Source organism: Lissotriton vulgaris, chromosome 12 (genome assembly GCF_964263255.1).
Source record: "Lissotriton vulgaris chromosome 12, aLisVul1.2, whole genome shotgun sequence".
Taxonomy (NCBI): domain Eukaryota; kingdom Metazoa; phylum Chordata; class Amphibia; order Caudata; family Salamandridae; genus Lissotriton; species Lissotriton vulgaris.
The window spans coordinates 509,497,171-509,512,619 of NC_141700.1; the positions used below are offsets into that span (position 1 = coordinate 509,497,171).

At 46.9% G+C, this 15,449-nt stretch overlaps 1 protein-coding gene across 2 annotated transcripts in view; it reads right to left on the bottom strand.

Moving 5' to 3' along the window:
- Positions 1-1,266: 1,266 nt before the first annotated feature.
- The window catches only part of LOC147677618 (fibulin-7-like), a 163,246-nt gene continuing 149,063 nt past the window's right edge, over positions 1,267-15,449 (bottom strand). For both annotated transcript variants that reach the window (XM_086945271.1, XM_086945272.1), the window contains one exon: positions 1,267-2,767. In XM_086945271.1, coding sequence (XP_086801397.1) covers positions 2,407-2,767 — 361 coding nt within the window. In that variant the 3' untranslated portion in view covers positions 1,267-2,406. The remainder of the gene's footprint in view (positions 2,768-15,449) is intronic.

Genomic DNA, 15,449 nt, shown 5'->3' on the forward strand with positions numbered 1-15,449 from the left:
AATGTATTGCTGTGATGCAGAGAGTCAGTCCTCTCGTTCGCACTCCTAGGAGTGAGGTCGGACAGGGCCCTCTCATATGAGTGTTGTTTGGCCTAATAAAGACTTTTGTTTATACTTCTCCACTGTCCGGCTGACTTCCTATAAGGTAATTATAGGTGAGTGCTGTAAGTCACTCCTGTGGATTTGAGCCACGCTTATCAGTGTAGTCTCTGTTTGGAACGGTCTTTGTGGTGTTATTCCTGATGATTATATGTATTGATCATCTTCATTGCTTAATTTTACTCGCAAGAAAGTGTCACTCATAGTCGTTGAAATGTCACTCATAATTACACTGAAATTATGAAAATGTCACACATGGCAATCTGAAACCTTGGCAGCTATGCCCCCAGCAGCCCCCAATTTCCAGCCTCCAGGGGCCCCATTAGTGCTGTAGCGCACACAGGCAGCACTACACTCTCTCGCTGGCGTTAGTTGCATCATTGAGTTGCCTCATAACAGTCCTACTTCATAAATTGTACATTTACTGTTGTAGTATGAGAATTCATTTCATGAAAAGGAATATAAAGTAAGTTTCCAAAAGAAAAATGCCAGCCATGTGTTTAAAGAGCCTGGAAAGGCCTCGTCTTGGCACTAAATAGGGTTATACATAAAAGAAGTATGTATTCATTTGTAATGTAACTTTTCTGTCTTTGTTCCCTTTAATTATCAGTCATGGATCTCATCATTCAGGCAGCCCCAGAAGACAATTAAAGTGCATTTTATTTATATTTGCTGTTAGAAGTATGCACAGATAAGTGCTGAAAATACGGCGTTAGCTGACTGCTTGTTTTTGTTGGTGGGGCAAAGTGGTAGGTGGTGGGCCGGGCCGCTGGGGGTGGGGGCCCTCATTGTGCTTTGCAGGGGGGGCCCCTCAAGTTTCGTTACGCTACTGCTCAATACCCAACAGACCCCTGGCGACAGCTGGGAACTGACCTGTCTCTCCTGCGACTCGGGATATTTGAATTTCTTCCAGGTAATATTTTAAGGTGATGGTGAAGGTGTAGGAAATCCTCGTAGAGTTTGATGTATATGTTTAATAATAAGTGCGACAGAGGTGATATCCACCAGTGAAACCTCAGAGGTAATCGGGCTGGTACTCAGAGATCAGGACAACCCAAAATAAAGTATTATTTTCACGTTCAAAACCATCAGTCTTTGCTATGTGATCACTTTCAATTATAGGGCCTGCTGTTTACTATATAGTCAATTGAAAGAGTGTGACACAGGTATATTTCATACATTAATTAATAAAGTGAGCAACACCAAATATACATGTTATTAGTTCTGTTCTTTATTTGATACAACCTGTAAAGTGTTACATTTTTCTGGCTTATTAATGTTCCACAGATAATGTCAGTTGCTTGATTGGAAACTTCAATAGGTTTCAAAATGGAACGTATTACATTTTCTTAATCCCCCTTGCGTTAGTGCACTGAGTGCACAGTACTTGTTTCTTCTGTTGCGCTCATGGAGTACATATTACAAATGCGTAGGTATAAACTTTAGCTATAATGGATGTAAGCAAAAATCATATTAAAATAAGTAACGTGTCTTAACTGTCTCCTTCTTAACTGCTTTTTCAGACTAAAACAATCTTGATTTATGCAGTTTACTGTTGTGTTTCTAATGTGCATTTTCTTTAATGCCATGACAAATGAAGGTTATTTGCTTTTTCATTTCTTTCTTTCTAACGTATTCCCTATTCCCCTGACAATTCTTTCTTTCCTGTGATATTGTCTCCCTTTTTTCTTTCGTTCTTTCTGTTGTCATTCTCACTCTATTCTTTCTTGCTTTAATTTTGTCTCTTGCTCCGTCTCTGGTGGTGTACACTCTTTATTCTGCATTCTGTCCAGTTTTAAGTTAGCTATTATCAATGCTATTACCCTCCATTATTTCTACTTTCTTTTCTGTTATATGACAGTCACATTCGTTTTGCTCCCCTTCATAATTGCACCCAATGCCTTTTATATATATAAAGTTCTTTTGAAAGGAGCCACATTGTCATTGTTTTTCTTCAGGAATCAACAGATCAGGACATAGCTGTGCAGAAGCAGCAGTGATATGAAACTGACCACAGTGCCTTCTCTGAGCAGATGGGACATCCTGGTGAAGGGTGACAGGTTAGTCCGTTTTAATAACCTTGCCACTGTTATTCTTTCCTCTCTTCAAACTACCAACATGATTTCAAGCAAACTGGCTCTCTCACACATTGTTATTGTTATGCGAGTAACTTGACTGTAGTGCTATAAATGCGGATCTTACAATTTGAAAGGATCTCCTAGCACATGCGATTCAGGCCAATGTCTCGAACCATGTTCAACAAATCCTGTTCCTCCAGTTGCCTCCATGATCTGTCTTAGTTGGCCTTTAGAAGTCATATTGGGATACAAAGATAGTGACATGAAAGATGTGCCTTCCCAGAAGTGCCTTCCTAGACATTTCTGTCATTTCTAGCTCCACCTCGATGGTGGCTGGGCCAGTCACTGGGCTGTTCAGGGTGAGTACACCTGTGTAGCGGTCAGAACGCTCGACGGCAAGAGCACTGTGGCCTGTCCCACTAATGATGGCAAAGCGGAGGCTGTCTCCCATAGTGTGGCTGGTGGACATTGTGAAGAGGACCTTCGGCACTGACCGGTTGGAGTGGAGAGGTAGATAGTGGTAGGAGATGGAATTGGCAGCAAGTCGGCATGATTTACTGTCCATTGGGCATGGGTTGCGCTCACACTGACTGTGAAAAGAAAAAGTCCAAAGTTAATAAAAAACAAAAACAAAAGATATAACACAACACAAGTCACATGTTTATAATGATATAATATTGCCAGTTGAAGGACCTCTGAAGCCTGTACTTCTGAGCAATTCTTTTAGAACTATAAAAAACTGTGAAGTATCTTAGAATGAAAATAAAAATGTAATGATGTCCACTCTTTATGGATATTTCCTGCCCATTCACCCACAATGTAAGCGTGCTGCTTTCCCTGCTCTGAAAGATTTGCTGCTACAAATAAATTCTCTTGGAGACCTGAATTCAATCACCTCAGTTGTTCATAACGTATTTCAGAGCCACAGACACCGGTCTTCAAAGGAACCAAAAAGACAATTCTTAATTATCAAATTTAATATAAAAATAAAAATAATATAAAAATATATAAATAAACAATAAGTTCATCAAGAAAAATCTCCCGCAACTTGTGTGAATTAATTAAAACTCATAGTGGAGAAATCCTTAACACCTATGCACTTTTCTGCTACAACACAACAGATTTTGCGTTAATGCCACACAGGAGGAACTTCTGAGTTGAAGAGATTTTATTGAAATATAATGAACATCCCATTAGTGGCTTTGGCTACTGCTACATGTCTCGAACACATATTCTAAGGGTCGTCTTTATCGAAAATAGGATCTAGGGTTCATCTCCAAACTTAAAGAAAAGCCCGAACAGAGTTGAGCTTGCCTTACCTTAGAGTGAATACAGGCAAATACTGTTTAAATCGTTAGGAGGAATATATTCTTATTGTTCTGAAGAATGTAGTCTTATCCTGTGATACCCACCCAAACGTGTCAATGCCTTGTTTTGTTGAATTTGAGGAACAAAGTTTCACATGTTGAGAAAAAATTAGACAACGTGTCATTCCAATGGATTTCTACAAATGAACATATTTTATTACAAATGTGTGTCTTATGTGTTGTCTCTCCTGTTATTGTGTAGCTCTGATATATTTTTTAATGATTTTGATTACTTGGTTTTATATTGATTTTTCTTGATTAACTTATATTTTTTATATTAAATTTGATTATTGAGGATTGTCTTTTTAGTTGCTTTGAAGATTGGTGCTTATGAGTGTGTGACACTGAAATAGGTTATGAACAACTGAGGTGATTGAATTCAGGTCTCCAAGATAATTTATTTGTGATGGTTAAGTCTTATATGGAACCCTATCTCTTGGAGTAGTGTGGCCCCTCTCTTTTGCATTCATGTTTCTGAAAGATTTGCCCCAACTCTAGTATATCTGCCCCTTTCTAGTAACAGAAAGTAGCAACACTGGAGTTCCAAATCCACCTTAACCAGTTCCGTCAGGTGTGATGCTATGTTCACATTATGCAGCCAGCATGACTGTGATCTTCAAAGCTTACCTATAATTCATGCTCCAGTCAGTGCAGTTTCCAAGAGGACATTTGATCACGGGTTATGTTATGTTAACAGTTTTTTGTGAAGCGCTCGGACACCCAGGGGCTTCATGGCGCTAACTAACAGAGTATCCTGATGGGAGAGGGGGAGTGCCTAAGCTGATGAAAAGAGCCAGGTCTTAAACTGTATCCTGAATGCCAAAAGAGCGGTGCAGGAACGCAGTTCCAGAGGAAGGGAATTCCAGAGTCCGGATGCAAGAGTAGCGAACCTGCGTCCGCCCTGGCGTTGCAGTTTGAATGTTGGCGTTACCAGAAGTTGAAGATTAGCAGACCGAAGGATGCGGGAAGGAATATACCTGTGCAGGAGGATATTAATAAATTGATGGCTGCGGACATGAAAGGATTTAAAGACCATACAGGCTGCTTTGAATTTTACTCGCTGAGCAAGAGGGAGCCAGTGGAGTTGTTTTAGCAGGGGCCTAGCTGACTGCCAGCGAGGCTGCCGGTGAATCAGTCTGGCACCCTGATTCTGAGCCAGTTGAAGACGTTTACCCAGGTAAACGGGGAGGCCCAGATAGATGGCATTTGAATAATCCAGGTGGGACAGTACAAGTACTATCACCACCTGGATCAACATCCGGCTGATCTTCCTTATTCAACGAGGTTGGTAAAAGCAGGAATATACCACCGAGCTCACCTGAGCTTTCAGTGACAGTTCACTGTCGATAATTACTCCAAGGCTCTTAACCGATGAAGAGGGAGTAGGCGGGAGACCTAATTCAGGGGGCCAATAGTGTGGGCCCCAGAATATTTGGTTTTACCATTAAGGATGATTTCTGTCTTGCCCGGATTCAGTTTTAAATGGTTTGAATCCATCCAGCGACAGATATGTAGCATGGTCTCGTGAAATTCCCTGACAGAATCAGGAGAGCCATCCACAGTGAAAATAACCTGTAGGTCGTCCGCATAGTTAAATGTAGTGACCTTAAATTTCCTCAAGAATTGGATCAAGGGAACTAGATAAAGATTAAACAAAAGAGGGGACAGAGAGGAAACCTGAGGAACTGATACATTTTAATAAAGGGTACTCCTTTCACATGCTGCATAGGTAAGCCCTGGTCCCTCACCCAGTCACAGGCCACCTGAATTGTTGCAATTCCTTTCATATAGGACTCCATGAAAAGCGACCGGTCACAAGTCATTCTTGTGGCTCCGGACTGGGTACGAAGAGTCTGGTACCCAGAGCTATTGAGCATGGCCATTGATCATCCACTCAGACTGCCTCTTTGGGAGGATCTTCTGTCGCAGCAGCAGGGGACGGTCCTCCACCGAACCTGTCCAGACTCCACCTCCTTGCGTTGAGATTGAGCGGTGACAGTTGACAGCCTTCGACCTTCCTTCTGAAGTCTGTGATGTCATCTTGGCAGCCAAGCGACCCTCCACTAAAAAGTTATATGCCTGTAGATGGAATAATTTGTGGCATGGTGCGCAGCAAAGGCTGTGGATCCCATTTCTGCCCCTCTTTCAGAGCTCCTCTTCTTCATTCTTTCTTTGTCCCAGCAGAGCTCTGCTCTGGCCACTCTTTAGGACTATCTTTCGGCCATTTTGGCCTTTCTTCGCCTCCCTGATCAGCCTTCTCTTTTCAAGTCCCTGATTGTAAATAGATTTCTAAAGGGCATTACTCATCTCTTTCCTCCATCCCTTCGTAATGCCCCAATGGGACTTGAATCTTGTACTTACTTATCTCATGTGCGCTCCCTTCGAGTCACTACATAAGTGTCTTCTTCGTCTTCTTACTTAAAAGACTGCTTTCCTGCTTGCCATCACCTCTGTTCGCAGGGGGAGTGAGCTTCAGGTTCTGTCCTCCAACCCTCCCTTTCTTGCTGTTCATCCAGACAAAGTGGTCCTTCGCACTAGACCCTCTTTTCTGCCCAAAGTGGTTACCTCTTTCCACATAGGTCAGACCATCACACTGCCCACCTTCTTCCCTCCTCCACACCCTTCCAAAGAAGAGGAGGGACTCCACCATATGGACCCAAAACATGCGCGGTCCTTCTACCTTCACCGCACCAAACAATTCCTGGTGAACTATCAACTGTTCGTGGGTTATGTGGGTGCCAAAAAAGGTCAGGCTGTGCACAAACATACCATCTATTGATGGGTTGTCTTATGTATCAAGATCTGTTATTCTTTGGCAAAGAAGGATCCTCCGGTAGGACTGCATGCCCACTCTACCAGGGCGATGGCGGACACTACTGCTTTGGGACATGGAGTCCCATTAGTTGACAACTGCCAGGCAGCCACATGGGTATCTGCACACGTTTACAAAGCATTACTGTCTGGACAGCCAAGTCTGGAGAGACGGCGTCTTCGGCTGTTCTGGTCTTCAGGACTTCCTCGTGTGAACTTAGTTCGCAGACCCAGCTCCGGGATTGGTATTGTTGGGGTACCTATTCTAAGTTAAGGAATCTAGAACTACAGTTTCTTTTAGATGAACAAGTTACTTACCTTCGGTAACAATGGATCTGTAAGAGACATATGTAGTTATAGATTCCTTACAGCCCCACCCATCCTCCCCATTCTAGGGACTCACATCTTGGGCCTTAGTAAGGTGCACCAGTGTGCAGTGTCTTGCATGGTTCTGGGCTTCTGGCGAGGAAAGTGGTGTCAGAACTGACAACAGCGCGCAGGGGCAGAGTCTAAGTAGACACCGTGACGTCATCGAGGCGACCACGACGGATGAATGGCGATTGCTGTGCTGTACCTGTGAACTTCAGCAGTAGTATTGCCTATTACATTTGCCGCATGGCTGACGTGTCCTCTGCAGTTAGAAAATGGTAGGGGGGATGCTGCAAGCGTCCAACTTCAGGCTGGTTTGCTATATGGATGAATCCCTGTCTGGGACACCACTCTTTATACTATTTCAAAATTCAAGAAATTTGCGTTTATATATGTTTATATATGTAAGAATGTAGTGTTTTTTTTGTTTACTGAGGTGATGCAGCAACTAGCATGGTTTTCAACTGTGAGTGCTTACCAAGCAGCTACGTTTTTAGCATGCTCAAAGTCACAAGATGATGCTTTCATAAAGGCATACTTGCAGGTCCAAACCATATAACTTTGGTGCCACTGGTTCCCCTCCAATGTATTATTTCCTTGTTCCAAGAAGTTTTCTGTTCATCCAGGGGTGAGTTACTGGACTTCACACCATAGATTCCAGCATCACTTGCTGACTGCATTAAGGACTCACTAAAATAAACATTGGCAATGCAAATCTGTCGGGTTTATAAATGCACTGTCAAACCAGACAAAAAATGTATGAACGTTAATGACTGCCCTCCTCTCATCTGTGCTGCTGCTAGAGAAAATGCCATAGATTTTCTAGTCATCTAAGACACTTTAATAGCACTAAAATGCCATGTGTGTTCCCTTGAAAGTTCATGCTCAAGCAGATGGATAAATAAACAAAATTTTATAATATTATGACCAGTGATTCTTCGGGTTTGGAGCGTTCTTTTACCTGCAGTTTGCAGGGGACTAGTGCCATGAGTCCAGGCCATTCTAATGGTGCTTTAGACTTCCACAGGGGTCCCTCTGTTTGGGGGAACCAAGAGATAGCCTAGAGCGAGTCTCAATCGGGCAGTTCCAGGAGTGTTGCCACAGGTGCAGGGTATGCCTATTTTGCTTGATGCTAGTCCTGTTGTCACTTAGACGGTCTCTACATCTGTCCTCTTTGATACAGGTTGTTCAGAACTGAGGTTCTGGTGTCAGGGGTGTCCATTAAATCCTAGATTTCGGGTAGTTAGGGGTGTGCAAGCAAGTAGTCAATGGGCTACTAGCCCCTGCAGCTAATCTGCCTTGAGGTGACCACATCCAGGGGTGTAGGTCACCTTTTTTAGCCAGAACCCTCTATCTAGCAAAGATGACAGAAATCTGAATTTAGTGTACAGACCAGGCTACTCACCCTGGAGGTGTGGATAGCCTTCTGAGATTGCACACCTCTTTGAATAACTAATTTCCTGCCTGACCAAGTGTGAAGGTGCCTGGGACAGAGGGAGGGATGTTTCCTTCTTCTGGGAGTCAGCCCTGATGCATATCAGGGGCCGTGCAGCGTTTGAAGCTTGCCGCCTTGATCTGCCACTTCACTAGCCTGCTTGGGAGGAGGGAGCTGTGACCTCCTTCCTGCCAAGACTTTGTTCCTGACTCCTGGGAGTGATCACACTGCCTGGCAGGTGGTCAGAATCCTGTCTTGGTGGCAGCAAATGTGGGAAATGTAGGCTTGCCAGCCAGAGCACAGAGAAGCTGGGGCAACCAGGTGAGCAGCCTCTAAGGTAGCCACCTGGGTGCATGCCTCATCGCCCTCGACACAGGATTGGTGTCAGGGTGAGAAGACACATTGTTTGATACCAAACACAACATATTTAGGCAGTACCATACTGGAGCTGCTAACCTTGGGTTACCCTGGGTGCCAGTCAATGTCTGTCACTTATAGTGCCCTTTAATGGGAAAGGGCACAATAAGGTTATATAAGCTTGAACTTGCATGTCTCCACCTTTGATTTTTTTTTTTTTATCTATTTTTTGATTTTTGCAGTAGAAAAACACATTTCACTACAGAATACTACATACATAAATGCCGCATAAATCCCAGTGTCACCTCAGAGAATCTCCTTAACAGCCCTCCACAGCATTTGCTATTTCTACATTATATATGAAAAGCCATATGCATGCAGTGGTCCATTTTTACAAACCGACTGCACCTCTGTAATTTCTGAACTTGCAACTACATCAGTAAGCTCAATCGCATAATAGTTATGAACATGTGTACTCAAGGAGTACCTAGGTGAGTCCAAAGTTCTTTTCACTTAATATGGCAGTTCCGTAAATGAGAGCAAGCGTAGGATGCTATTATCACCAGCTTCAAATATATTATGAAAGAACATACAAGTTATAACCCATCAACAGAAACAAACGTTACCAAACTTCAGGCTGTTACATACTCAGCGCCAAGTTGAGTACAGAGCGAGTCCAGGCTACTAGTGATGGTGAATATTTGGATTTCCAGCGTTTTGTTATGATTCTCTTAGCCACCACCAGCCCCAAATCTATAAAACAACTAGTGGCTCTGTACTTTTTGTCTTGTGTGAACAATCCTAATATACATGTTTTCAACTTGTTGGAAAGCCACCAATTAGTGCGAGCAGCTAAGTGTTGTATCACTTCCTCCCAATAATGCCTTAAAATGTCTATTGTATTAGTTGGAATCTGGCATTGCAAGGGACTATGAAGGGACTTGACAGGATTATTTTCCATTCTGTGTTTGTGCATCGGTGGCCTTAGTCAAGTTCCCACTTCGTCTGCAGCGGGGTGAGATCTGTTGCTGTGTGAAAGCGAAGCACATCGGAGAACCAATGGGTGAGATGCCTATCATTTCCCATGACATGTATATATTGGAGTACTATATTGATTGGGGGTTCTTGTGAAATGTCCCCCCAGTTGTGTTGCAGTAGGCTCATCCACGAGGGATGCAAGAGGAAGTGTCCTGGCGGTCATGTCCCCACCTTCGATATAAGGCACTCTGCCTCATGGGCTTTAAGAGGCCTTCCTTAGGGATGAGTGGCATATATCAAAGATAGCACATTGACTTTCCTCACATCGTGAGGGCAAAGTCGAGTTCAAGCAGTTTGCACTGCTCTTGCAGTCTGCAATGGTAGGCCTGCTGTCAGTAGTTTAATTGGGTCACTCAGGGCTGCAAGCCTTGGGGTCTCCTTTACCACCCATGCCCTGGGTACCACTTGTACCATACACTAGGGACTAATAAAGGGGTAAAGTCCTTGTTAAATGAAATTGCCCATTTACACAACAGTTTTAGAGAGAGAGCACTGGCACTGGGCTCCAGTGTACTACCAGAGTCATAACCCTCAGCATTGGAGCAAAGTGGGGGCTGACAATCCGAAAACGGCACTTTCCTACAAACGCTGGTACTCTCACAGACTTTTTTTTTTTTTTTTTTTTTTTTTTTTTCCAAAACCTTTATTGCACTTTGCATAGTACACAGCGGAATGCCTACAACCCCGAGGGCCGGCCGCTATCGGAGGATCCTTGCAAACAGAGATTTTCAGCAAAATGGACAATCATACCACTTTAACAATCAAGTTCTTGACAGAAAATGCTGAGAAAATAAAAGTGCCAGTTGCGCAATTGTTCAATGCAGGAATTGAGGTTTTGATGGAGATTTTTTTGTTTTTTGAAAAAGAACAAAACTCATAACAACAACAGTTAGGAATGACAGCTTGGTCTGACACGAATCAGTGATTTATAAATCTCTAGAGTCGCTTTGGATCATGGGAATCTGCCAGTCCTACCACGTACGTACATGCCTCTACTCTCCCCAACCGCCCCCACCCCCACAGATTCAGCCGTCTAAGTGCTAAGAGGCGATCTCCTACAGCCGCTCAGGCCCACTCCCCACTCCCACCCCCGCCCAGGATTAGCCCTCCTCGTCCTCCTCATCAGAGTCATCCAGATCATCCTCTCGCAAAGGTTCGCAGATGTCCCCCCTGTACTCATTCCACTTCAGCCATATCCTATTCCACTTCCCGGGGCAGGCTCGGTTGATGTACACTGCTCGCTCGGTCAGCATCACTCGATCCATGTTCAAGCACCACTGGGACTTGGTTGGGAGTTCCGCTGCCCCCCAGCGCTGCGCTATGTCACGTTTCGCTACCATTAGCCCCGCCGTGACCCAAAGTTGCTCGTATCGGGTCAGGTCAGTAGGTTCCCATATATTTAGCAAACACCTCCGTGGGTCAGGTAAGATGGAGTGATTTAGTGCCTGTGAGAGTGTACGGAGTACTTGCCTCCAGTATTCCTGGATCTTAGGGCAATCCCATATGGTATGGAAGAACGTGCCCTCCTCCCCACACCCGCGCAGACAGTAGGGATGGGGCGCCCTTTGTATACGATGTAGCATCGTCCTTGTGTAGTAAACCCTGTGCAGGATCTTAAATTGTACCAGTCGCATGCGTGCCGAGATGCCTATTTCTTTAGGGGACCCAAGAGCTGCGTTCCATTCATGTTCATCCATGTCGTTAACCTCCCCTTCCCATTTCTCCTTCAGTTGTGATGTTGGTTCAGGGCTGTTGTTGAGGAGCTTGCGGTAAGTGAGGGATGTTGCCCGTTCTAACATGCAATCTGTGAGTAGGCGATCTTCCAGTGGTGAGGACTCTGGGAGTGTTGTATCTGCAGGGATGGCTGCAAGTAGTGCGTGGCGTACCTGAATGTATCTGTAGAGCTCCCTGTCGTTGAGCTCATAGAGTTCTTTTAGTCGGGCAAAGGGGATCACTTCATTTCTTTCCCATAGATCACCCACCACGGAGATGCCTATTGTGTCCCATTGTGTGAAACCCTTGGTGTTTCTCAGGTTGCCAAGCATGCGCGAGTCCCACAGCGGAGTCATCCCTGTGATTTTCCCCTTCCAGCCCAGAGCTGCCGTAGCTGCGTGCCATATCTGCACCGTCAACTTGGTGGGGCCGACCAGAGTACGCACCTTGCGGTGATCATATAGTGGACCTAACAGACTATCTGCTCCCAACTGCTCCCTGTCTGAGTGAAATGCTGGTTCGGTGTGCGGTGCGTGTATCCATTGATTAACGTGCCTCAAATGTGCAGCCCAATAATACAACTTCAGATTCGGTAGCGCAATGCCCCCACCATACCAGTCTCTGTGTAGCTTGGATTGTGCCACTCGCGCCGGGAGGTTGCCCCACAGTAGGTTAGAGACTAGAGCTGCTACCTTCTGGAAGAATTTGGGTGGCACCGGATAGGGCGAGTTGTCGAGGACGTACAAGAAGCGTGGCAACGCCATCATCTTGTAAAGCGCCGCCCTGCCGAGGAGCGTTAACGGCAGGCCGGACCAGAATTCCACATCCCGCTTGAGTCTATCTAGGGGCGGCTTCAGATTCTTTTCCATGAATTCGACCGGGTCCTTAGTGACATGTATGCCCAGATATTTAAAGGAAGTTTCCGCCAGTCGCAGCGGGCAAGTTTCGTCGGGGTCCGGGGCCGGACCCCGGAGGACATATATCTCCGACTTGGACCAGTTAAGCGTGTAGCCGGATATCCTGCCGTACGTGTCACAAATGCGTAACAAGGCCGGTATACCCTCCTCTGGGTCTGTTAGATATAGCAGCATGTCGTCTGCGTAGAGGGACAGACGGTCCTCCCAACCCCCAGTCCCCGGTATACCCTTGAGGAGGGGGGATGCTCGTAGTAAAGTCGCAAGTGGTTCCAGGGAGATGGCAAACAACAGGGGCGACAAAGGGCACCCCTGTCGCGTGCCCCGACTCAGCGGAAAAGTGCGGGAAATGTGGCCGTTCGCCACCACATGAGCCATCGGGGCTGTGTACAGTAGTTTAACCCACGCTATAAAGCGAGGCCCGAACCCCATATGTGTCAGCGTTTCAAAAAGATACTCCCACTCCACCAGGTCAAATGCCATTTTGGCATCAAGTGCCAGGATTACTGCCGGCGTGGTGATGGCGTCAGCTCTGGCCAGGATACCATGCAGTCGCCGCAAGTTCAGAGCTGTGTTCCTGTGCGGCATAAACCCGGACTGATCCGGGTGTACAATCGAGGACAGATGGGGCAGGATCCTCTGTGCCAAAAGTTTGGCCAAGATTTTCGCTTCGGCTTTCAACAACGAAATTGGCCGATAGGAGGAGCAGTCCTCCGGGGGCTTGCCCGGCTTGGGAATTGGTATTATAGTGGCCTCGCGCTGGTCTGGTGGAAGGGAACCCTTCTCCAGGCAGTCCTTGAACATCCCCAGCAGATGCGTGCTAAGGGTGTCTGGCATAGCCTGATACCATTCTATGGGTATCCCATTCGGTCCCAATGCTTTGCCCGGGTTCAGTGCCTTGATGGCCAGCTGGATTTCGTCGGCTGTGATGTCTGCCTCCAGTTCGGTCGACGCCTCCGGTGAGAGGGTCCGCACCTCAATCGGTGCCAAGAGTGCCCTGGCACTCTCCGGTGTAATCGTACGAGCCGGGGTGTACACTCGTTCAAAATGGGACGCAAGGAGTTCTGTTATGCGCCTGGGGTCGGTGTGTGTCACTCCCTGTTCATCTCTCAAACGTTGGACTCCCCTGGAGCTACCCTCTCGCCTATCGAGCCACGCCAGCATTTTCCCCGCTTTGTCCCCCACTTCATAGATCCTGTTCTGGGTGTCCGTTAAGAGACCCTTGACCACCAACCGTAGGTGATCATTGTACAGCTGTTGCTGGAGAGTGAGCGCGTGCAGGGCCTCTGGAGAAGGATGAGACTCATGCGCCGCAGTCCGCACCCTCAACGTAATCTCTAGGTCGGCTAGCTCCTGCGACTGTTGTTTCTTATGTCTGGTTATGGTGTTAATGGCTTGTCCCCTCAGAACTGTTTTATAGGCCTCCCAGAGCGTCGCTGGTGAGCGTACTGAGTGTGCATTTTCAAGGAAGTAGTGTTTCGTGGTGCCTTTGAGTGCTTTGCGAACCTGTGGGATTTTAAAATATGATGCGTGCATGGGGTAGATGCGCCTACGTGCTCTCGTCTGTAGGGACAGCGTCAGTGTGAGCGGTGAGTGGTCCGAAATACCCCGAGGGTGAATCTCCAGGGTATCTACATAACTAAGGGCCTCCCCCAGTGCCAGGAAATAATCGATGCGTGACAGGCTGCCATGCACCGCTGAGTGGAATGTGTATTGCTTCGTGCCCGGGTGCAGGTGTCTCCAAATGTCTGTCATGCCCATTGCAGTGGTAAATCGCCGGAAGTATGTTTCCCCCCCCGTCCGGTTGGGCGATGGGTGTTTATCTAGTTGTTGGTCTATGACCGCGTTGAAGTCCCCCCCTAGTATGGTCTCACCCTCGGGGAGTGTTAAAAGGAAGTCCCCAAGTCTTGGGAGGTGGACCGAGTGTAAAGCAGGTGGCACATACACCGATACTAGATTAAAGAGTTTCCCCTCCCACTGTCCCTGCACGGCCGCAAAGCAGCCCTGATCATCCGTTTTAATTGATAGGGGCATGAAACGTGAGTTCTTCTGTATTAGTATGCCCGACCCCCTAGAGCCGGACGTGAAAGCAGAGTGGGCCCACATTTTGTAGCCTCGCCTATCCAAGGCCTTCGTGGCCCCCCCCCACCAGGTGTGTCTCTTGCAACAGGGCCACAGTAGGTCGCAAGCGCTTAATAGCCGTCAGTACCAATCCCCGCTTAACCTTGTCCCCCAAACCTCTCACATTCCAGGACAGCAAGGTCATAGGTGGGCATTGTGCGTCAGAGTGGGTCACCCCCTCTGCCGGGACGGGATTGTTAGCCATCGGGTGGGATTAGGGACATGATGCAGTGCCCCAGAGACAGGACCGGTGTAGTGGCTGCGTCGTTGCGCAGCAAAGCGTTTAGAGGCATCATGGGGGCATAATGTCACTGTCTGTTTCAAGCAACGTGTTCTGATCCCCATAGGTACTGAAACATTGTCTTTGACCCATAATGCACATTCCTAACATAAACAATTCAAAACAAACCCCCCTCCCTGCCCCCCTGCTTAACGGACCTCTAACTGCCCGCCACCCCAACTTAGCAGAGTGCTTTACCCATCCCAACACCAGAGTACTTGCTTGTAGGGGGGAGAGTGTCTCCCCAGGCAGGCGGCTTCCCTGAAGGCTCTTGGGGCAGCCATGCCGGCGTCTACGTGTAGCTGCGGAAAGTATGGATTAGTTCGGCGTTTGGCGATTGCTCAGTGTCCAGTGTCCAAGGTCAGGTTCATTCATTCCCACCTCCCCCTTCAAACCCATGGGATGGCGAGTGGTCCGGTCCTTCCGCTCGACCTGATGTTTGCGAGTCTGCTCCGCTACCTCCTCCACGGTCTTGATCCGGTCTGTGTGTTTTGCGCTGTCGTCCAACGGTTTGCCATCCCTCCAGCCAGACCCTGGCTGCTCCAGGGGAATCGAAGATCCACACTTTCTTGTCTGCTAAAACCCGTAGTTTAGCTGGGAAAATCATTGAGTACGGCAGTTCTTTATCTCTCAAGGTCTTTTTGACTTCCAGGAACGTTTTCCTTCTCCTAGACACCTCAGCCGTATAGTCCGGGAAGAAAGCAATCTTCGAGTTTTGAATTTGGATGGTCGGTGCCACTCTAGCGGCCTGCAGGATGGCGTCCCGATCCCGGAAATTGAACAACCGAGCCAGGATCGGTCGCAGTACGGCCCCCGACTTTGGCTTGCCTCCTGGAACGCGGTGTGCCCTTTCGACGGAGAAGAAGT